Source organism: Erpetoichthys calabaricus, chromosome 4, assembly GCF_900747795.2.
Source record: "Erpetoichthys calabaricus chromosome 4, fErpCal1.3, whole genome shotgun sequence".
Lineage (NCBI taxonomy): Eukaryota > Metazoa > Chordata > Cladistia > Polypteriformes > Polypteridae > Erpetoichthys > Erpetoichthys calabaricus.
Window position 1 is genome coordinate 294220057 of NC_041397.2, and position 24236 is coordinate 294244292.

At 43.3% G+C, this 24236-nt stretch overlaps 1 protein-coding gene across 3 annotated transcripts in view; it reads right to left on the minus strand.

Annotated features, from left to right (window-relative positions):
* Positions 1–24236, minus strand: part of LOC114651263 (neural cell adhesion molecule 2-like) — a 1104951-nt gene that overhangs the window by 499936 nt on the left and 580779 nt on the right. For all 3 annotated transcript variants that reach the window (XM_051927215.1, XM_051927216.1, XM_051927217.1), the window contains exon 3: positions 9923–10129. In XM_051927215.1, the coding sequence (XP_051783175.1) occupies positions 9923–10129 (207 nt within the window). The remainder of the gene's footprint in view (positions 1–9922; positions 10130–24236) is intronic.

A 24236-nucleotide genomic window follows, 5' to 3' on the forward strand; every position in this document is an offset into this window, starting at 1 on the left:
ACCAGGCTGTTATGGACAAAGTGAGGAAGCTTTCAGTGACAGCTCTGTGAAACTGGACCACCATTCAACACTGCACTAAACATCAACAAATAGCAACTTTAGTAAGCACTAGCCTCCATGCCACACAAGTCTTGAAATGTCCTCCAATATCCCTCAACCAGCTTTATGTCCTGCTGCGTGAGGTAAGGTTTATATAGTGCCTTTACAGAGTGACCGCAGTCCTAAGTGCAGTAACATATTGCTTATGACAAAACCGCTTCCCAGTATCTCCAGGTTGGGTGATCTGCTCCTGGTCACACACTTGGTGGGCACTGCACTGGTGAGTCTGGCAGCCATCTGTTACTTTGTTTGTAACCAAAGGCTCAACGCAAGGAGACACCTTACTAGTCTGGTATAACTGCTGACTGATGACAAAAATGGCATTACGTATATTATACGGGTTAAAGGGTGGCACGGCAACACAACAGCTGGCACAACCAATGTTCGTTCATTCGTTTTCTTTCTTTCTTTCTTTCTTTCTTTCTTTCTTTCTTTCTTTCTTTCTTTCTTTCTTTCTTTCTTTCTTTCAATTCATCTCATTCACTGACTCCATCACTCACTTGCTCCACTGAAAGTTACTGAAGCCTATCCAGGCAACACTGGGGACATGGCAGGAACCGATCCTGGATTCGATGCCTGCCCCATCTGCATATTATTATTATCATCATGCAGTACTCATGCAGTACTAGGGATTTACTGTCAATTGGCCGTAGTTCAACAATTATAGGCAGGGATTGCTGGTTTCCATTTCCAGTAATCAGTTTCAAACTACTTTGTTTTTGCTGTGTGCTTACACAGATCTGTCTTTACATGTGCTAATTCAGTATGTAGTCATTTGTAAAATTTATATATTAGAACGTGGCACTGTGCTGTCTGCATGCACCCGGTGAAGAGCGCAGTATACAATTGAACTGAATTGAATCAAATTGAATATGTTCAGTGATACGGCAATTGACTTTATGAACCCATTTTCTCCATTTCATTTTGAAAGAACTTATTTGAGAAACACTGGGTGCAAAGTAGGCACTCATACTGGACGGGCTGTGGTTCAGCTGGAGATTCCACTTCTTCTTCTTCTTCTTCTTCTTCTTCTTCTTGTTACTATTATTATTCCCAAGTCCAAAATCCTGTTCCTTACTAACTTCAATTTTCTTGCACATTTTAGAGGCACCTACAGTATGTCAAAATAATTTCCCTAAGACGGACTGGCATGCTGGGCACGACTCATTCCTGCCTTGTGCCTGGTGCTACCAGAAGAGACTTCTGAACTGAAATACTGTAAGTGGATCTAGAAAACAAAGAAATACATTCATGACAAACACTCTTCTTCTTCTTCTGCTTCTTCTTCTTCCTGTTTCCTCTTCTTCTTTCTTCTTTTTCTTCCTTCTTCTTCTTCTTCTTCTTCTTTTTGTTTCTTCTTTTGCTTCTTCTTCTGCTTCTTCTTCTGTTTCTTCTGCTACTTCTTCTGTTTCTTCTTCTTCTGTTTCTTCTTCCTACTTCTTGTTTCTTCTTCTTCTTTTGCTTCTTCTTCTGTTTCTTCTGCTACTTCTTCTGTTTCTTCTTCCTACTTCTTCTTGTTTCTTCTTCTTCTTTTGCTTCTTCTTCTGTTTCTTCTGCTTCTTTTTCTGTTTCTTCTTCTTCTGTTTCTTCTTCTTCTTCTTCTTCTTGTTTCTTCTTCTTCTTTTGCTTCTACTGTTTCTTGTGCTTCTTCTTCTGTTTCTTCTTCTGATTCTTCTGCTTCTTTTTCTTGTTTCTTCTTCTTTCATCTTCTTGTTTCTTCTTCTTTTGCTTCTTCTTCTGCTTCATCTTCCTTCTTTTTGTTTCTTCTTTTGCTTCTTCTTCTGTTTCTTCTGCTACTTCTTCTGTTTCTTCTTCTTCTGTTTCTTCTTCCTACTTCTTCTTGTTTCTTCTTCTTCTTTTGCTTCTTCTTCTGTTTCTTCTTCTGTTTCTTCTGCTTCTTTTTCTTGTTTCTTCTTCTTTCATCTTCTTGTTTCTTCTTCTTTTGCTTCTTCTTCTGCTTCTTCTTCTTCATCATTATCTGCTTCTTTTTCTTGTGCTTCTTCTTCTTTCAAAGTAAAGGGCGCTTGCAGCTGGAGCCAAATAGTCCAATATGTTCCCAGGAGCACTGAGCTTAGGACAAGACATTCCTACAAGGGGTGCCATTGCATTGAAGATAATAATAATAATAATAAGAAGAAGAAGAAGAAGAAGAAGAAGAAGAAGAAGAAGAAGAAGAAGAAGAAGAAGAAAATTAATAATAATGATAATAATAATAATAGCACTGTACCAAATAGCAATCATTAAGTCTTTTAGGACGGCTGTTAACTTATATCGACACTCATCGTTGAAGGCGGATGTTGACGAGACATCCAGGGGTAGTAAACACTGATAAAACTGGCCATTACGTCAGAGGTAGACTCTCTTTGTCAGAAGAAAAGTCAATTCTGTTGACTTGACCTCGAGTCCCTGTGCATGCGTGAGTAGCAAAGAGTAAACAACGTCTAAAATGACATCGCCATCGAGCGAGAGAGCAAAGCGAATGTTCAAAGAAAAATAGTCTCTCTGTGTGTTATCCATCCATCCATTTTCCAACCCACTGAATCCGAACACAGGGTCACGGGGGTCTGCTGGAGCCAATCCCAGCCAACACAGGGCACAAGGCAGGAACCAAACACACGCAGCTGTGTGTGTTATTTAATTATTTATTGTTTGCATATTATTGCTGAATCGGACTCTGACTTATCGATCTCCGAGTTTGATGTAAGTGATCTGGAGACTGAAACGAAAGTCAGGTACCTGAATCAGCTGATCGGTCCCCCGCTAATCAAAGTAATAATAATAATCATCATCATAATAACACATGTGATTTATATAGTGCCTTTCCCATGCTTCAGGTGCTCATGAAGCTGATGTGCCTACAGTAACCAGACACTGACCCGTGGCAGGCAGGCTGGCTACCGGACGTCACCTGCTAGCGGACACTATGGATCACCAGGCACTCAAATCCTACAAGATGGTTTTTCCAGTAAGTGCCTTTCAGCTTATGAGTGATGAGACAAACACGGATATGGAATAAGTCTGTGAATGTACGTGCTGTAGAGACTTCATGGAACATAAAGCAGAGTGACATTTGTCATAAATAAGTAGTTTATGTTCAGTTATGTGTGAAGCCATTGCTTTGGCTGCTTTTTAGAAAGCTGTGTTTTATTGGAAAAAATATTCAGCCCTGGGCCAGAATTAAATAAATAAACAGCCCTCAAAGAGTTAGGCATATCTCAATAGAGGTTGACTGAGTGATGTGAATGCATGACTTGACAAGGCCGAACCAGAGCACCGACCACAGGCTGTCAAGCGTTCTCCTCAAAACTTCATCTGAATAGTGAAGAATTAGCAGAGGCTAGAGCTCCCAATAGACATGTGAAGAGATCACCAAATCAACAACACGGCCGGAACTGGAAGAGGAAGTCAAGGCACAGACTGTTCCAAAACCATGTAGAGATGGTGTGTGTACATTGATGACCAGAGATTATTTAGCTGATGAAACGTGAAACTACAGTCCGTCACACTGTCATGTGAAGGCAGTGCTTTTACCATCCAAGATCAAAACCTTGTAGTATGACTTAAAACACAACCTCAAATAACCAAGAGGAGAATGTTTGTGTCACCTATTATAGAAATGTGATAAGAATGTCCATCACGTTGTCAGAACTTGTGAAGCACTGGCCAATACTTTGTACTTATGGTGTCACAATACCCTGGTAAAATACACCTGAATGACCTCAGCCAGGAACAGCAATTTCCAAGTGCCAAGGCAATGGTGGAGATGGAGCTGGAAGGAGCAAATCATTCTGTAAAATACCTCATCCAAGATACTTTGGGAGGTCCCTGTGCCAACTGATATCCTGCTTAATACCCACCAACCAGACATCACTCAGATGAACCTGCCCACCACTACAACTGATGTAGCAGGTATCTCAGTGCCATTGGACTCTAACATGAGCAGCACCATCAGCTCCAGAATGAGGCTAAATGACTCTGGAAAAAAGATGTTGGCGTAACGCCCGTCATCACAGCTACACTGGGGTAATCCATCAAGCAATACCCTGAAAAGCTCCTGCCTAATATCAAAATCTCTCCTCTACAAAAACAAGTGAGAATATGCTTGGCATTTATTGTTGGCAGAGTCTTTGGCATGGGTAGCAGTAATTAATCCCAGACATTCTCCTATGAGCTGACATCAACAGGTCTCCCCTAACACTGAATTAACCAAAATCCTGAAATGGACTCCTGCTCAAGACCCCCAGCTATGCTGTCTCGCAAGAGATAAGTACTGTATTGAGGGGACATTGTTTTAATACCAACTGCAAAGCTATGAAATCCAAAAAACTGGACATGATACTACTACTACTACTACTACTACTACTACTACTACTTCTGTTACTACTTCTATTACAGCTATTACTACTACAACTATTATTATTACTATTACTACTTCTACTATTACTACTACTACTCCTATCATCACTATTAATACTACTACTATTGCTAGTTCTATTACAGCTATTACTACTAATACTTTTACTGTTATTACAACTACTACTTCTATTACTACTATTACTATTTCTAATACTAATATTACTACTATTACTACTACTATCACTACTACTACTACTACTATTACTACTACTACTATCACTACTTCTATTACAACTATTACTACTATTAATACTATTACTACTACTACTTTTACTATTACTACTGCTACTACTACTACTACTACTACTTCTATTACTACTATTACTACTACTATCACTACTACTATTACTTCTACTACTTTTACTATTACTAGTGCTACTATTACTACTACTAAAACTATTACAACTACTACTTTTACTATTACTACTGCTACTATTACTACTTCTGTTACTAATATTATTACTATTACTACTACTATCACTGCTACTACTATTACTACTTCTATTACAACTATTACTACTACTAATACTACTACTACTACTACTACTACTTTTACTATTACTACTGCTACTACTACTACTACTTCTATTACTACTTTTACTACTTCTATTACTAATATTACTACTATTACTACTACTATCACTTTTACTACTTATACTATTACTAGTGCTACTATTACTACTACTAAAACTATTACAACTACTACTTTTACTATTACTACTGCTACTACTACTACTTCTATTACTACTATTACTACTTCTATTACTAATATTATTACTATTACTACTACTATCACTGCTGCTACTACTACTATTACTTCTACTAATTTTACAATTACTAGTACTACTATTACTATTACTATTACTGCTACTACTACTACTACTATCACTATTAATACTACTACTATTACTACTACTACTTCTATTACTACAACTACTACTACTATTACTACTACTGCTACTATCATTACTACTATTGCTTCTATTACTATTAATACTACTACTACTACTACTACTATTACTATTACTGCTTCTACTATTATTACTTTTACTACTATTACTACTACTATTACTACTTCTATTACAACTATTACTACTACTAATACTATTACTACTACTACTTTTACTATTACTACTGCTGCTACTACTACTACTTCTATTACTACTTTTACTACTTCTATTACTAATATTACTACTACTATCACTTCTACTACTTATACTATTACTAGTGCTACTATTACTACTACTAAAACTATTACAACTACTACTTTTACTATTACTACTGCTACTGCTACTACTTCTATTACTACTATTACTACTTCTATTACTAATATTATTACTATTACTACTACTATCAGTGCTACTACTACTATTACTTCTACTAATTTTACAATTACTAGTACTACTATTACTATTACTACTACTGCTACTACTACTACTACTATCACTATTAATAGTACTACTATTACTACTACTACTTCTATTACTACAACTACTACTACTATTACTACTACTGTTACTATCATTACTACTATTGCTTCTATTACTACTTATATTACTACTACTACTACTATTACTATTACTGCTTCTACTATTATTACTTTTACTACTACTACTACCACTATTACTACTACTATTATTACTATTAATGCTACTTCTTTTACTACTACTACTAGTAATAATAATAATATTAATAATATGTGGTGGGCTGGCGCCCTGCCCGGGGTTTTTCCTGCCCCTGTGCCCTGTGTTGGCTGGGATTGGCTCCAGCAGATCCCCGTGACTCTGTAGTTAGGATATAGCAGGTTGAATAACGGATGGATGGATAATAATAATAATAATAATAATAATATAATTTATTTATTTGTTCCCTTATTCACTTTTATTCCACTTTAGGATTGCAAGGAGCCTGTTCTGGCAGCACCAGGCACAAGGCAGCATTGAGTCCTGTGCCAGTCTATCTCAGGGCACTCATCTTAGCGAAGATGTCTCTGGTATGTGGGGGACAACTGCAGTAAGAATTGGGGGAGGGGGGGGGCGGAGATAACATGCAAACTCCATGCAGAGCACAGCAGGAGTTGCACTCTCAGGTTAATTAACAGAGTGGCCACATTGCTGAATTTATCTTTTGTTTCATTAGATTTTTCTCCTGATGGTGGAGCTGTGCCGCTCAGGTCACTTTTCTAGTCATTTCAATGACCTGATGACTTTCCGAGCTCAGTCATTAATATATGGAGCTAATGGACATTAGGCATGTAATCTTGCTCTACCTTTGATTTATAAGGAGGAGGCTGAGGCTGAGAACGACCGGAGATTAGGAAATATTAAAATCTCCCATTACTTTTGTGAGGAAAGGGGTGATTCAAATGACAGATGATCTTTTCCAAGAATGAAATATGTGGGATGCATCAATCACGGAGCACTTGAACTTCACCGACGTGCTGTTAGCGAGTACCCCCTTTACGCAAAGCCATTTCACAGTGGGGGCTGCAGATTGACTGTGGCTGACATGTGAGATGTGCAGACACGAGCTGATGGGCTGTCTGGGAAGGCAGCTCTAAAAAGTGAATTATCAACACGAGTAAAGAGTGGGCAGAGACCACCGACCAGTACAGAATGAAAACTTAAAACACGTGGTCTTTGGTCAAAGCTGGGCCAGCATGTCATAGTGTAGCATTACACAAGACAACACAACACCTGGTAGACCTTTCTAAACCCCTTCCGAGACTCACAGCCATCCAGAACCTTCATTCTGAAGGCCTCAGGGGGCTCCTTCTGTCTCGGGAATGGTGATGACACAGACGTCAACAGCAAAGAGCAAACCCAACTAAAGGTCTGAGAATTCAATAAGAGGTCAGGTTCAGAAGAAGACGAGGGTCCCATCTGGGGCACCTGATTCTAAGTTGAGGTATTTGAGGTAGCGGTAGATGTAGGGGTGTACTTACTTTTTCACACGACTCTATATGTCTGTCTCTGAGATTTTCCATATAGCAAAGCATGAACTGACAATGTTTTTTTTTTATTTATTTATAAAAACCAAAAATAAAAGAAGAAATGAAAATTAGACAAATAAAAATAAACAGAGAAATAGGAAGAACCCCCCTAAACAGTATACAGTATTTACTTTCTCCTGGACCTCCTATTAGGTTGAAGACGACGGTCATAAATTACCAACATGAATGACTAGCTTTCCAATCTTCTGACATACTGTAGATATCAAAAATGGTCAAATTCATAGTAATTCTTCCACCTTAGCCCTCCATAGTGCCCTCCATAGTGTTTGGGACAATGACACATTTTTCTCCTTGATTCCCCCCTCTGCTTCACACTTTAAAGTGACGAGTCAAACACTTCAGACATCGTGATTCAAGTGCACATCGCAGGCTTTCATTGAAGGGGATTGGCACTCATTTTGGTCCCACCGTGTAGAAATGACAACACTTTTACTACACCGTCTGCCCATTTCAGGGCACCATAATGTTTTGGGTGTCACAGGTGTTTGTGTTTCCTCAGGTGGGTTTCATGGCTTCATCAGATATCTTGGCCTGCTTCTACCCTTTGGAGTCTGCAGTTCCCGTTGTTCAACATGAGGACAAGAGCTGGGCTAAAGAAAGTCAAAGAAGCCATCATGAGGTTGAAAAACAAGAAGAAAACCATTGCAGACATCGGGACAACCTTAGGATGACCAAAATCAACTGTCTGGAATATCATGAAGAACAAAGAACACACTGGTGAGCTCAGTAATCGCAAAGGGACTGGTAAGCCAAGGATGACCACCACTGCTGATGACAGAAGAATCCTACCATAGTAAAGAGAAAGCCCCCAAATGCCTGTCCGTCAGACCAGAAATAGTCTTCAGAAGGCAGATGTGTGTGTGTGTCAGAGACGACTATCAGCAGAAGACTTCATGAACAGAAATACAGAGGCCACACTGCAAGATGAACACCACTAGTTAGCCACAAAAACACGGTAACCAGATTAAAGTTTGTGAAAAAAGAGCCTGCAGAATTCTAGGAAAAGGTCTTATGGACAAATGAGACAAAGCTGAACCTAATCAGAGTGATGACGAGAGCAAAGTGTGGAAATGAAAAGGAACTCCCCAAGATCCAAAGCAGACCACCTCATCTTCTAAACATGGCAGTGGGGGTGTTACAGCTTGGGCTGGCACACTTATCTTCACTGATGATGGAACTGCTGACAGTCGTCACACAAGGAATTCTGAGGTGTTCAGAAACATCTGATCTGCTCAAGTTCCAGTAGAAGCCTCCAAACCCATTGGACAGTGCTTCATCCCACAAACAGACTGCTGAGGAAACACTGGGGTTTTTTAAAGCTAAAAAATGAAAATGGCCAAGCTAGTCACCCGATTTCAATGCCACTGAGCAGGCCTTCTATATGCTGAAGGGAAAACTTAAGGGGGCAAGGCACCAAAACAAGCAGGAGCTGAAGATGGCGGCATTAGAAGCTTGGCAGAGCATCACCAGAGAAGATCCTCAGCACTTGGTGATGTCTATGAATCGCAAACTTCAATCAGTCATTGCATGTAAAGGATACGTGACCTAAATATGACAGCTTTAATAGACCTGCCATTGCTGTCTTCTTCTTCTTTCGGCTTTAGGGGTCGCCACAGCAGATCCTCTTGTTCCATATCTTTCTGTCCTCTGCATCTTGTTCTGTCACCCCCATCACCGTCATGTCCTCTCTCACCACATCCATAAATCTTCTCTTAGGCCTTCTTCTTCTCCTCTTCCCTGGCAGCTCTATCCTTAGCATCCTTCTCCCAATATACCCAGCATCTCTCCTCTGCACATGTCCAAACCAACGCAATCTCGCCTCTTTGACTTTGTCTTCCAAACATCCAACCTGACTTGACCCTTTAATGTCCTCATTTCTAAACCTGTACATCCTCGTCACACCCAATACAAATCTTAACATCTTTAAATCTGCCACCTCCAGCTCTGTCTCCTGCTTGTTGGTCAGTGCCACCGTCTCCAACCCATATAACATAGCTGGTCTCACTACCGTCCTGTAGACCTTCCCATTCATAGATCTGCCATTGCTGTGTCCCAAACATTATGGTGCCCTGAATTGTGGGGACCATGGAGACTAAGTGTTGTCATTTCTACACGGTGTGACTGAAATGTCTGCAAATCCCCTTAAATGAAAGTCAGCGATGTGCACTTTAATCACAAAGTCTGAAATGTTTGATTTGTAATTTTACACTGTGGGCTACATCAACTTCATGGAGGGCACTGTACCTGAGTGCAGCTAATACAAAGGACTACAAATTCCATCATTCTGCAGCATTAAGTTGAGTGACAACAGGCGTGCTTGGCTTCATTGCATTTCCTTATGTGTGCAGCTACAGAGCGACAGGCGCCATGATACATAAAGAAAGAGAAACTTACGGTAAACCTCCACCACCACGGTGGCTTCCTGGGTCTGTCCTTTGGCATCCGTGACTTGGCACCGATATATCCCGGCGTCGTCCACGTTGGCGTTGTAAATGGTGAGTCGGGAGCGGATTCCTTCATTCTGCACCACCACACGCGGTGATGAGACAATCATGTCTCCTTGGGGACTATACCAGTCTATACTGACGGCGTCTCCGATGGCTAGAAATAAAGACAAGAGAGGCCCGTTAATCGTCACCACTGCTCACTGAAAGTCACATCAGGTTTGTACAATGACTCGATGACCCCCCCCCCCCCTGTACCCAGCCTCCCACTCCCCTCTCCTTTCCTGGGGCCACTTTGTTCTTTGCCCACCTCTGGCTCAGCCTCTTCTGCACCAATCAGAGTGAATTTCAGGTGAGGAGGACGGCCAATCAGTTTCCTCCTGTCACGTCTGCAGTTGTTCCCAAAGCCTTTTTTTCTTTTGAGGAGTGTCACATAGCAGAATTTCATCTTGGGGTATCTAAGGGTGTAGGGTAGGGGGCCGAGAACCAGCAGGACGATACGGGAGGCAGACAAAGAGAGGTGCTGATGTGACACACCGAGTTCAGGTATTGTGCAATAAATAATTCAAGGTGGAATCAGGGGACTGAAAGCACGAAATAATTGATCAGTTAAAGACGGTGACGCTGTGTCCTTAGAAAACTCGCCCAATCGATAATGAAATCAATGAAACAGGCAAATTGAATAATCAAACTGGGCAAAAATGAATGTTTCAAGGCCCTGATCAGCAGGCCTCTCTCCTTTTCATGTCCGTTCACAGAGTACAGTGACTCATTTGTTTTTCCTTCCACAGCGGTATGCATCACCTGCAGAGACCCTCAGCTTGCTTCCGGCTGGTCCTAACAGTCCCCTCTATTTAATTAACTTACTAGCGATGGGCGAATCACAAATGATTTGTTCAACTCTGACATGACGGCCAACAAGGCTCCCTTGATCTATCAATAAACTGTCCTAGGCTGTAAAGACCTCATCATCCGACTAACTGGTGCAAGTCGTGGTCTCGCCATATTGCTTTTTATGAATTAATACGCACACATTAGATTTATGGAGGAGATCGGCACTGTGTTGAAATCCCAAGAGTGAAACTCATTCCTGTAAAAATGGAATTGTTTGTAATCCATCAAGATTAAGGATTATAGTAACTTTAACTAAAAGCAAAAGGAGAAATGGTAATGATAAGCACGTAACAAGTTCTCGTACAGCCCAAAATCACACAAGGAAGGCCTCAGTGGGCTTCAACAGGCCCTGTTTTTTTGGCAGCGCCCCCTAGCCTTGACTCCAAGTCAAGTCAAGTTGGGGAGCAGGCACTGGTACATTACACGACGAAACAACTCAGGATTCCTGTTGGCAACCCTCCAGGCAGAAGAGTGGTCTAGTCCCACCCTACGGTAATGACCTTGTATCTGCCACAGGCTGGTATTATGTAATGTAGTAATAATGAGGATCTTACGAGCCGGATCACCCTCGGGGAATCGCGCCACATGGTCGTAGTGCCGTAACTGACGCTCCCTCACAATACAGGTAATGTGACTCATTCAGGACTCCATGAGCAGCACAAAGTCAAACCAGCGGTACCAAGGAGAGACACAGAACTAAAGGAGTCCAGCCAACGTCTCAGGTCACTGGATAGCGTCCATGTCTCGCAACCATATAGGAAGACAGGAAGCACCAGGACTCTAAAGACTTGGACCTTCGTCCTTTTTCAGAGATATCAGGAGCACCATGTGCCCTTTTCCAGTGACCTCATGACCCCCCATGCTCTTCCAATCCGTCTACTGATTTCATAGGAAGAGTCACCAGAGACATGAATGTCACTGCCAAGGTAAGTGTACCTCTCGACGAGGTCGACAGTCTCTGCTGATGGCCGTGCCCAAGAGGTCATGAAAGGCCTGGATCTTTGGTTTTTATCAGGACACTCACGAGCCCAGACACTCAGACTCCTCGCTCAGTCTCTTGAGTGCCCGGATCAGAGCCTCCATTGACTCTATGAAGATCACAGCATTGTCAGCAAAGTCAAGATCAGTGAATCTTTCTTCTCCAACAGATGCCCCACAGCCACTGGACTCCACGACCTTGTCCAACACCCAGTCCATACAAACACTGAACAGAGTAGGAGCAAAAACACACCCCTGACGAACCCCAGAATCAACTGGGAAAAATGCAGAGGTCCTGCCTCCACTCTGCACAGCACTCACAGTACCAGTGTACAGGCCGACCATGATATCCAGCAACCTCGAGAGGATCCTGCAGTATCTCAGGATGTCCCACAGGGCAGCCCAATCAACGGAGTCGAATGCTTTACGAAAATCGACAAAGGCTGCAAAGAAACTCTGCTGATATTCACGTTTGTGCTCCATGAGAACCCTCAGTGCCAGGATGCGGTCAATGGTAGACTTTCTTAGGCGTAAAACAAGACTGTCCTGGTCGCTGGTAGGTGAGCAAGTGATCACGGATCCTATTGAGGACAACCCTAGCAAGGACCTTACCCGTCACCGAGAGCAGTGTTATCCCCCTGTAGTTGTCATAATCCAGGCGATCACCCTTTCCTTTCCAGATAGGGACGACAAGTCCCATTTCCCAGTCAGTTGGGATGATGCCAGTCTCTCAAATGGAAGCAAAAATTGCTTGCAATGCCAGGAGGACAGCCTTACCACCAGTCTGGAGAAGTTCACCCTGGATACCACCATGGAGCATATGATATTATTTATCTTGACTTTCAGAAAGCATTTGATAAGGTGCCACATGAGAGGTTGGGCATGAAATTAAAAAAAGTGGCAGTTCAGGGTGAAGTTTGTAGATGGGTGCAGAACAGGAAGCAGAGAGTGATGGTGCAAGGAACCTCATCAGAACTGGCCGATGTTAAGAGTGGTGACCAGCAAGGGTCAGTGCTGGGGCCACTGTTATTTTTAATATATAAAAATGATTTAGATAGAAATATAAGTAACAAGCTGCTTAAGTTTGCAGATGATACCAAGATAGGTGGATTAGAAGATAATTTGGAATCCGTTATATCATTACAGAAGGATTTGGATAGCATACAGGCTTGGGCAGACTTGTGGCAGATGAAATTTAATGTCAGTAAATGTAAAGAATTACACATAGGAAGTAAAAATGTGAGGTTTGAATACACAATGGGCGGGTGGAAAATCGAGAGTCCACCTTATGAGAAGGATTTAGGAGTCATAGTGGACTCCAAGCTATCGACTTCCTGACAGTGTTCAGAAGCCATTAAGAAGGCTAACAGAATGTCAGGTTATATAGCGCCTTGATGTGTGGAGTACAAGTCACAGGAGGTTCTGCTCAACCTTTATAACACACTTGTGAGGCTTCATCTGAAGTTCTGTATGTAGTTTTGGTCTCCAGTCTACAAAAAGGACATAGCAGCACTAGAGAAGGTCCAGAGAAGAGCGACTAGGCTGAGTCCAGGGCTACAGGGGATGAGTTATGAGGAAAGATTAAAACAGCTGAGCCTTTACAGTTTAAGATAAAGAAGATTAAGAGGTGACATGATTGAAGCGGCCAAGTAGTGTGGTAGACTCAAAACTCGACTTGATGTTTTTTTGGAAGGAAATAAGTGGATAGGACTGGCGAGCTTTGTTGGGCTGAATGGCCTGTTCTCGTCTAGAGTGTTCTAATGTTCTAATCCCTGCAGCCTTTCCTCCCCTCAGCTGGTTCACCACCTGTGCAATCTCAGTGAGACTGGGTGGTTCACAGCTAATTGGAGGATCAACCTCAAGGTTTCCTAAGAAGACAAAAAAAAAATTCCAAAATTAAAACCTATAAGAAAAAAATGGAAGTAATCTTGGGCAGGGCAATTCAGAGAGAGACCCCCTCGTCGGTATTTTGGGTGTGCAATGGTTGTCAAAAATTAGTAAACACTACAAACCTAATCATTTAGGTAATAAACAGTAACTACAATAGTGAACTAACCCTGAAAGTAAAATATAAGTAGAAGACAAGATATCCATTATCACTCCCAATTAATCCATTTAAGGAGTGGCAGCAGTGGGGGCAAAGCAGGAAGAGGCCAACACCCGAAACTCCTGGCGGGGCCTGCTTATGCAAACGAAGAGTGAAATCTAATTAGTTGACAACAATGTATGGCGATGCTAATGTCAGGGAAATTCCCCAGGATTTTCAGGTTTACTTCAAGACAGTGACCGATGACATTCGATGACATCAAAACAAAGTAATCTAATTCAAGGCCCCAGGAGAATAATTCAAAAGCATCAGCAGGTGCCATCAATGCAGGTCCAGCTCAGAGCCCAGAGTGATTATTCTGCATTAGTTTTACACTGGCACCTTACTACATTGCTGATACAATTGCTTCTATTTCTTATGGCTTTCCAATCGGAGGACAGGAAGGTAAAGTGACGGTGTCAATGGTGGGATTTGAACCCACAACCACAGGGTCTGAATCCTAAAGTCTTTGCCATTACACCACACTGCCTGCCTATTAAGTTAGTGAGAATGACCATAAAACCTGATCATGCAATACAGCTGTCATTTGTGTGGCATATCAATATAAATTAAATTGTATTTGGTATTTTGAGATTTGGGGCGGCACGGTGGCGCAGTGGGTAGCGCTGCTGCCTCGCAGTTGGGAGACCTGGGGACCTGGGTGACTCAAACTTGAACAAAAAAGACAATAAAACAAGAAGATTAATCCCGGGGTGAGATATAACTCTGACATAATGTACTGGAAAAGGCAACTAATACAGAGCTCAAGAATTTCTCTTAACACACAGCACCATCTCATCCACACCAGGCGAGACCGAGGACGAGTCACATAAGTCTTGTCCATTCAGGTCAGATAGGAGGTGATGGGTTACCAGGAACAGAATCGTACAGAAGCTCCCATACACCACAGTGAGCCTCATGGATATGCAGCATGTAGGTCATGTGACAACAGGCCGCCACCTGCTCCAAATCCAGTCCTATGCTTGGGCCAAGGTGGGAGAGCAGAGTAACAGATGGGCTACAGTCAGTTAGCTCACAGCCACTTTCAAAAAACGCTGAGAGGAACAATCGTGTTGATTGAGGGATTCTACCACATGGTCCTCGATCTCACAAGTAAAACTTGGGAATGCCTCCTCTAGACTTTCTCATATACTCAGATATGTGGATGGATATTTGAGGAGTAAACTTCAAGACAATGATTATACATTTATGTTATGTACGTTAAAGAACCATCAACAACAAATCAAATCAAATTATTAATATAGTGAACAATTATTATAAAATTAAAGTTGAATAAATCGGACTCTGCAGCTGTATGAATAAAAAAAGTACCACTTCTGGTTAGTGGAAATTGCCTAAAAGTTGATAGAAATCTACATTTTCTACCTAATACTTGTATGCACAATTTGGTTGACCAAACTGAAAGAGTACCCGAGTTATCGTGTTTACATACACACACAAACACACAGACACAATTCCAAAAATGGCATTTTCGGACTCGGAGATCTAAAACGTCGAAGTTTCCTCAAAATCTCAAAATGGAATTTTTGGACGATTGCAATACTTTCCCTACGAGAAAGTAAATCGGACTCTGGGAGGTCAAAAACATCGAGATTCATCAAAAGTCTTGAAATTGAATTTTGGGAAGGTTTCCAATACTTTCCCAATACTTCGTATATGAGAAAGTCAGGGAGGTCTAAAATGTTGAGATTCGTCAAAATCTCGGCATCAGATCTTTGGATGATTAAAATACTTTCCCTACACTTCGTATACAAGAAAGTAAAAAGTGGCTACAACAGTGGTGCCCCACAGCCAGAGGGCCACCTTTGTGTAAAATCAGGCATTTCAGGGCAGAAGCCTCAATTGGGAGGCGAATGGCCAAGTGCAACAACAGAACAAACAACTCTGTTAGGGGACTAGAGCCCCACGGCCACCATTACTGTATGTCCAAAGCGGACAAACAACTCCAAGGCCAAGTGGAGGAGTCGAGTCAAAAGAGAAATTTCACAACATAGCCTTCAATGTGACTAGCATAGAGAAACTGAAGGGGGCATTTCAGAAGGGACGCCTTGATTTAGTAACTAACAGGGGGCGACCACGGTGGGCCCAGAAGAGACATTTCAGAACACACAACATGATTAGTCCTGGAGTACCACCATAGTATGAAAAGGGGCTTTTTAGAACAAACAACTGAATTCCACCATAATCAATCAATCAATCAATCAATAATTTATTTATAAAAATCAGTTGCTTAATTCTTGTCCATTCAGAGATGCAGGGCTCAGAGCCTATCCCATCAGCATTGAGTACAAGGAAGGAGCCAATAGGGAATGCCGGTCCATCACAGATCCTACTCACGCCATATCCACTAATCACTAATTCACCATTTAAGGGTAATTTTTGTTACAGCTATTTCAGTGCCAGTCTTACCAAAGGTATGCTCTGTGGTGAACTGTTGGCAGCAAGTCGCGAGCCCACAGTCTGCAGTTCAGAGGCGAGTGCTTGCCAGGTCAGGTCAGGTCAGATTGGGGAGCCTGCACTGCTAAGGCACGTTGCTGCACCCACCACACGATGAAACAGCTCAGGATCCTCGTTGGCAATCCTCCCAGGCAGACAAGCGGTCCAGTCAAATCCTTTGGAAATGACCCTCTATCTGCCACAGCCAGGTGTTAGGTGTGAGACCCCTTGGCCTGGTCCAACAATGAGGCTCCTGTGAGCCGGAATATCCTTGGCGAATCACGCCACATGGCCGTAGTGCCGTAACTGACGCTTCCTCACGATGTAGGTAATGTGCCTCATTCATTTGACACAAAGTTGGCGGTACCCAAGGATTTTCCGGAGAGACACAGTACTAAAGGAGTCCAGTCTTCATCTCAGGTCACTGGATAGCGTCCATGTGTCACAACCATATAGCAAGACAGGAAGTACCAGGACTCTAAAGACTTGGACCTTCATCCTTTTGCACAGATATCGGGAGCGCCACACACCCCTTTTCAGTGACCTCATGACTCCCCATGCTCTCTCAATCCGTCTACTGACTTCATAGGAAGAGTCACCACAGACATGAATGTCACTGTCGAGGTAAGTAAACCTCTTGACAAGGTCGACACTCTTTCCGCAGACAGACACACTGCTGATGGCCGTGCCCAAGAGGTCATTAAAGGCCTGGATGTTGGTTTTCATCCAGGACCCTCAGTCTCCTCAGAGCTTCAGTGTGAGCAAAATGGAGAACTCCTCTTGTCAGCTGCGCAGAGTGGTTTGCCTGCTGGTGACGTCATTCTGTGTCAGCCCCCACCATCTCACGCAGCATCGCCACTTCAAGTATTTAATATCCAAATAAAGTACATGATGGTGGGTATAATGCCAGTGTATTATGATAACGTGTCATGAAATCAAAAGTAACAGAGGAAATCTGCATACTGTAGTAGCCCAATCTCTGCATGCTGACCTGGAGACACTGCTCAGCCAGGATACGCCCCACCCCACCATAATCTTATATTGGATTCCTCAGATTTTAAAAGTGGATGAATATATGGCCCCCTTTGTGACAGTCCAGGTCAAGACTTTGTCACAAAATTTGGTGCCCTCTGTCATGAAATCCACAGGGTTTCCACCATACTAAGCTGTGAACCTCATTAAACCTGATAGTCTTACCGTTTCACAAGAAATGAACAGGAGGCGGGCAGCAGGAATGAGAAAAAAGAAATGAGAAGCGTCAAGGGCGTTTTAGCCACGTGGGCCGATCAACACAAACTCCCTTCCTAAAAGGAGTGGCAGATTCAAGTTTGGCACTGACAAAAATAAAGAAAGAAAGAAAGAAAAGAAAAAGAAGGCTTGAATAGTAAGCAGCCTCATTAGAAAATGGCTGGCACGTCGAATTTCTCTCTCGGTTAGAATCACGACTTCATTAACATATTAATCACTAACAGCTGGATTCGGCAGCAGCAAGGATCTAAATTAGCGCTGAGGAACCACACTCGACTTACACTTGAATGCCAGCCACTGCCACATCTGCGACCTGGAAGTCTAAGGGGTGCAAATGTTAGGTGTGCGGCTCACCAAGACCTTTTAATCAGTCTTCATTTTATAGAACACCTTCAACCATAAAGGATATGAGGGGGTCTACCGCTGGATGGTAACAACATACACCTCAAAATGCAATGCTAATGGATCAACAGCATTCATAATGGAAAAAGTCTGCCCAATTAGGTCCGCCAGCCCATCCCACATAACCATCGGCTCAACCCGTTACAGCTTCAGATGGGCACACAGGGCTAGGCTCGGGGGCAACGGCTCACTCATGCCAGAAGGGCGACACAGAAGGCTGGACTGACTTTGAGCAGAGCCTGGCGGGAGGTGAATCGTAGAGGAGAGCCCGCAAACAACGGAGAGCCTCACGGATACACGGCATGTAGGTCAGGTGGAAGGCTGCCAGCTCTGGAACTCTCTGGAAAAGGAGGACATCTGGGTCGGAAAAATGAGGACTCCTTTCCCTAGGACGCCATAATGCGCCTTTCTACTGTCGAAAGATATAAACCTCTAGTAGCAGTTCCATCCATCCATTAATCCAACCCGCTATATCATAACTACAGGGGGTCACGGGGGTCTGCTGGAGCCAATCAGAGCCAACACAGGGCACAAGGCAGGAAACAAACCCCGGGCAGGGTGCCAGCTGTAGGGTGCCAGCAAGGTGCCAGCCACTGTAGTAGTAGCAGTTTATCACTATAATTATGATATGATGGCCACAATCGCAGTCACTGGCAAACTAATAAGCCGTTACATATTTTGAATATGTCAGCCCTTTTAAATTAACAGACTTCATTCCTTCCATTCTTATTTGGAGAGCTTAACTGTCGTAAACCTTTAAAAAAAAAAAATGATACGTCTGGTAAATTCACTTCTAGTCAAATTAAAGTCATTTGACTTTTTTCAGCTTAGTTTATTGCCATTTCTCTACGTTCTTTTATATTTTTCCACTGACACTATTTTTCTCAGTAAATCGGGGTTCTTGGCTAAATATGAATAGAAATCTTTCCATAACACGCTACTGAAACTGAATGTTGGGACCACCAGCCCCTCACGGAGTCTGCTCTGCCCTTTCGAAAACAAGAAGGAGGTTTGCTGTTCAAGTGAACGTGCGCTTTCTTTTCGGCATTATGGGTATTTCTGAAAGAATTATGAAAATATTATTAAATTACTCGAAGAGGTGACTTGTTACTTGATCGACTGATAACTAAAAGATATACATGACAGAATAAATGGGTGACTTTTAATTAACTGAAACTTTACTAGTTGACTCATTCATTTCCAATTATAAATCCATTTTGGAACACCAGGTGGTAATAATATTTTTCATTCAAATATCACAAAGCAGTACTTACTCGCGCTTAAATACGACGGACTGTACCTGGATGTAGGACTCTTCTTGTTTAAGTGAACAGATGCAAGAAGAAACGAAAATAAGATCTCGCATAGAAAACGTGAGTGGCGCAGTGGGTAGCGCTGCTGCCTCGCAGTTGGGTGATCTGGGGACCTGGGTTTGCTTCCCGGGTCCTCCCTGCGTGGAGTTTGCATGTTCTCCCCGTGTCTGCGTGGGTTTCCTCCGGGCGCTCTGGTTTCCTCCCACAGTTCAAAGACATGCCGGTTAGGTGGATTGGCGATTCTAAATTGGCCCTAATGTGTGCTTGGTGTGTGGGTGTGTTTGTGTGTGTCCTGTGGTGGGTTGGCACCCTGCCCAGGATTGTTTCCTGCCTTGTGCCCTGTGTTGGCTGGGATTGGCTCCAGCAGACCCCCGTGACCCTGTGTTCGGATTCAGCGGGTTAGAAAATGGATGGATGGATGGATAGAAAACGTGAAATTGTATTTTCGATTTTGAATAAATTCGCTTATTTACTGTGAATTAGGATTACAAATCCATCCATCCATTTTCCAACCCGCTGAATCCGAACACAGGGTAACGGGGGTCTGCTGGAGCCAATCCCAGCCAACACAGGGCACAAGGCAGGAACCAATCCCGGGCAGGGTGCCAACCCACTGCAGGACACACACAAACACCAAGCACACACATTAGGGACAATTTAGAATCGCCAATCCACCTAACCTGCATGTCTTTGGACTGTGGGAGGAAACCGGAGCGCCCGGAGGAAACCCTCGCAGACACGGGGAGAACATGCAAACTCCACGCAGGGAGGACCCGGGAAGCGAACCCAGGTCCCCAGGTCTCCCAACTGCGAGGCAGCAGCGCTACCCACTGTGCCACCGTGCCACCCAGGATTACAAATAATTAAAAAAATAATAAACTGTCTACTCACCAAGAAGATAAAGCCGAATTGAAAAGATGAAGTGAAAAAGCCAAGTTGGACAGACATCGACTGTTCAAGATCTGCGCTGTTTAGTGTCGGAATGGAAGTGAAGATTCTGGGGGGCGCACTACTGTCGCAAATGCTGATTGGTGTACACCTTTCAATTTTTACCAATGATAAGGATAGGTTCACGGGGGGGGGGGGTGTATGGGTCTGCTGAAGCCAATTCCAGCCAACACAGGGCACAAAGAAGCAGGAACCAATCCCAGGCAGGGTGCCAACCCACCGCAGTAAGGATAGGGAGGTTTTCAAATTTTAGGAGCCCAAACTTCCAGACATTATCAAAATTTTATAAATTCCTCCCGGACAGTCCATGAGGACGGCATGCTGGCGCAGTGGGTAGCGTTGCTGCCTCGCAGTTAGGAGACCCAGGTTCGCTTCCTGCATGGAGTTTGCATGTTCTCCTCGTGTCTGTGTGGGTTTCCTCCCACAGTCCAAAAACATGCAGGTTAGGTGCATTGGCAATCCTAAATTGTCCCTAGTGTGTGCTTGGTGTGTGTGTGTTTGTGTGTGTGTGCCATGCCTTGCGCCCTGTGTTGGCTGGGATTGGCTCCAGCTGACCCCCGTGACCCTGTAGTTAGGATATAGCGGGTTGGATAATGGATGGAAGGACAGTCCATGAGGACATGTCCAGGAAAATGAGGGTGGTTAGCAGCCCTAGTCATGTGACAATGGGCTGGCATCTGCTCCAAATCCAGCCAATGGAAGTGCTGTGCTTGGGCCGAGCAGAGCAACGGATGGGCTGCAGTCGGTCAGCTCACAGCTGGCGGTGTCAGATAGGAACGATCGTGTTGAACGAGGAATGTCACCACATGGTCCTCGATCTCACAGCTAATAGCCAGAAGGTCACCATAGTGTAAAATCGGGCATTTCAGGGCACAGCCCTCGATTGGGAGGCTAAGAGCGACAACAGAACAAACAACTGTGTTTGTGGACTAATGCCCCACAGCCACCGTTAAGCGGGTATACAACTCCAAGGCCAAGTGGAAGAGTCAAGTCAAAAGAGGAATTTCACAACATAGCCTTCAAACTGACTACCATAGAGGGGGCATTTCAGAAGGCACGCCTGGGCTTGGTAGCTAACAGGGGGCTACAATGGTGGGGCCAGAAAATACATTTCAGAACACACAACATGCTTAGTCCTGGAGTCCCACCACAATATCAAAAGGGGCTTTTTAGAACACACAACTGAATTCCACCATAATGAATCAACCAATCGATCAATCATTTATTGAGTTGAGGCCAAAGTGCTCTACAAGGACAATAACCAATAAATATAAAAACAAACAAATGACAGCAACAAATACAAAAATTAAAACAGCACCAGGCAGGACAATCAACTCTCAAGGAGAATTCAAAGCCAAACCGTAACAATGAGCTTTAAGACGAGATTTAAAACTCAATAATAACAAAGCCATCCTAATATTTTAAGGTAACTCGCCCGGAGAGAAAACGCCCATACGCCTCTTCGTTTCAGTCTGACCCTTTGTGTCACCAGCAAGACGTGGATCTCAGAGATAATCAGGTCAGATACTGTAAATCGCCAGTAATTGTGAGACTCTTAAAATGAATCTTGTGCTTAATTAAAAGCCGACTGTGGTCGGGCGGTGTAAAGACAGGCTCGAAGGCAAAGAAATTTTGGGTTGTCCCTTTTATTCGCCGCCAGATGAACTTTAAATTTTGGAAAAAGGAAAAGAAAATGCGCGGTGCTGTGCTTCACCCTGGACAGCGGTTTCCTCATTAAACTAAAGAAAGGTTTAATAATAATAATAATAATACTAATTCATTACATTTATATAGCGCTTTTCTCAGTACTCAAAGCGCTATCCACACAGCAGCGCTCTGTCCTGTGGTAGGCCCTGGACCTCATCATCTGACGCCTTCTCCTGGGACTTCTGGGTTAAATGGCGGCTGAACAGGAAGGGGCGGGACCTAGGTGCCCTTATTGGGCGGTCTCTCGGCACTGTGAGGCAAGCAGAGCAAAAAAATAATGTTAGCAGTAGCTCCCCCTATAGTCTCAGATGGGTATTGCACACTTGATCTAAACTAGCAGAGGAGTCCTCCGACGCACATGTGTGACAAAATGCAATGCCTCGAGTATTGGGGTAATGTGATCACGTTTTTTAGACCCAGTTAAAAGATGGGCAAGCGACATTCGGAACCAACTGGAGCTGGGAGAGATGTCTGACTAACCTTATAATAAAGGACATTGACAATAGTCAGGGTGTGATGAAATAAAAGCATGTGTGACTTTCTCAAAATCCTCAAAACACAATAAAGCCTTTACCTTGGATAGGAGTGCCAGCTGGAAGAAAGTAGACTTAATATGGGCCACCCATTTTAAAATCCCCGTCCATGATTACTCTCAAGTTATTAACAGACGTCTTCACTAAAAAAGTTCCAATGGGCCAAGACTACAAGGACGAGCATCGAAAGTCCCACTTGGATGAGATATAAGAACCTCTGGTCTATTCTCATTAAAACATAAGAAATCATTATTGATTATTGATTATTACATCATCATATCTAACGGCAGAGTACAACTGTACACTCAGAAGAGGAATCTCAGAACAAACCAAAGGCCTTGATTGGGAGGCTGATGGCCAAATACCATCTGTCACACATGTGCGCATGGGAGGCAGCTAAAAGGACCGATAGAAGGTAAGTCCATGCCAGGCCAGGGGGTGGCGGGGTGCGCTAAACCTTTCTCTGATATCCTTACAGAACAAACATGGGAAATTCTGCCTGGTTCTGGCCCCGATGACGTCACTTCTGGTTCCGGCTCCGATGACATCACTTCCGGTTCCGCCCCTGAACATGCCATTTCCAGTTCCGCCCCTGAAGATGTCATTTCTGGTTCCAACTCCGAAGATGTCACTTCTGGTTCCAACCAGCTATAAAAGCCAGACCACATCCTGCTTTTACTCAGTTCTGCTCTGGACTCAACTCTGTACACTTCTGTACTTCACACTGGCCTTTTGGCAGCCTGGATTCAAGCATACGGGTGGCTACCCCAAACTTTTTTCGAGTGTCAAGGCTATTCATTTCACACACCACAAAAGGAGTCAAAAGAGGCGTTCTGGAACATTCCCATTAATGAGAAGGGTGGCAGAAAAGAGAACCAAAAACTCCACCAGGCCACTAATGCTCAGATGTCACCAAAATGTCATTTCAGAGCACGCAACTCAAATCAGCAGCTAACAGTCGTGTCCAGGAAGGAATTTCACAAATCCCACAGCTAACCATTGACTATCACAGTGGGGTCGAAGGAGGCTTCTGAGTGTCATCGCAGCGTCATAAAAGGTTCTTTCGGAAGACACAACGTGATTATTAAGCTAACAGCAGAGTGTCGAAGGAAACATTTCAGAACATTCCCCGTGATTAGACGGCTGATGGCCAAGAGCAGCAGCGGAAGAAACAACTCCATTTGGTAATTAATGCTCAAATGTCACTGCAACCTCAAAGGAAGCATTTCAAAACACACATCTCAAAGGCAACGGCCGAAAGAGACGTTTATAAAACACAGCCCTGGTTTTCACAGCTAACCACTGAGTATCACACACAGTATCAAAGGAGGCATTTCAGAACACAGAGCTCAATTACGCAGCTACCAGCCAAGTGCAAAAAGCAATGTGGGAAAGAGCCATTTTAGAAGATACAGATAAGAGCTGAGTGCAACAGTGGCGTCAGAAGAGGAATTTCAGAACACAAAACACAATTAGGCATTGGAGTGCCATCACATTATCAAAAGTGGCAGCTAGTGCCGGGGTCAATATAGTGTCAAGCGAGGCATTTCAGAAAACACAAGCTGATTAATAAGCTAACATGAGAGCAGAGCAGTGCTGTCGAAAGAGGAATGTCAGGATGTACCCTGCGATTCGGAGGTATAGAATTTTATTCAAATATTTTTAATCAATACATGATAATCTTTACAGTTTCATATA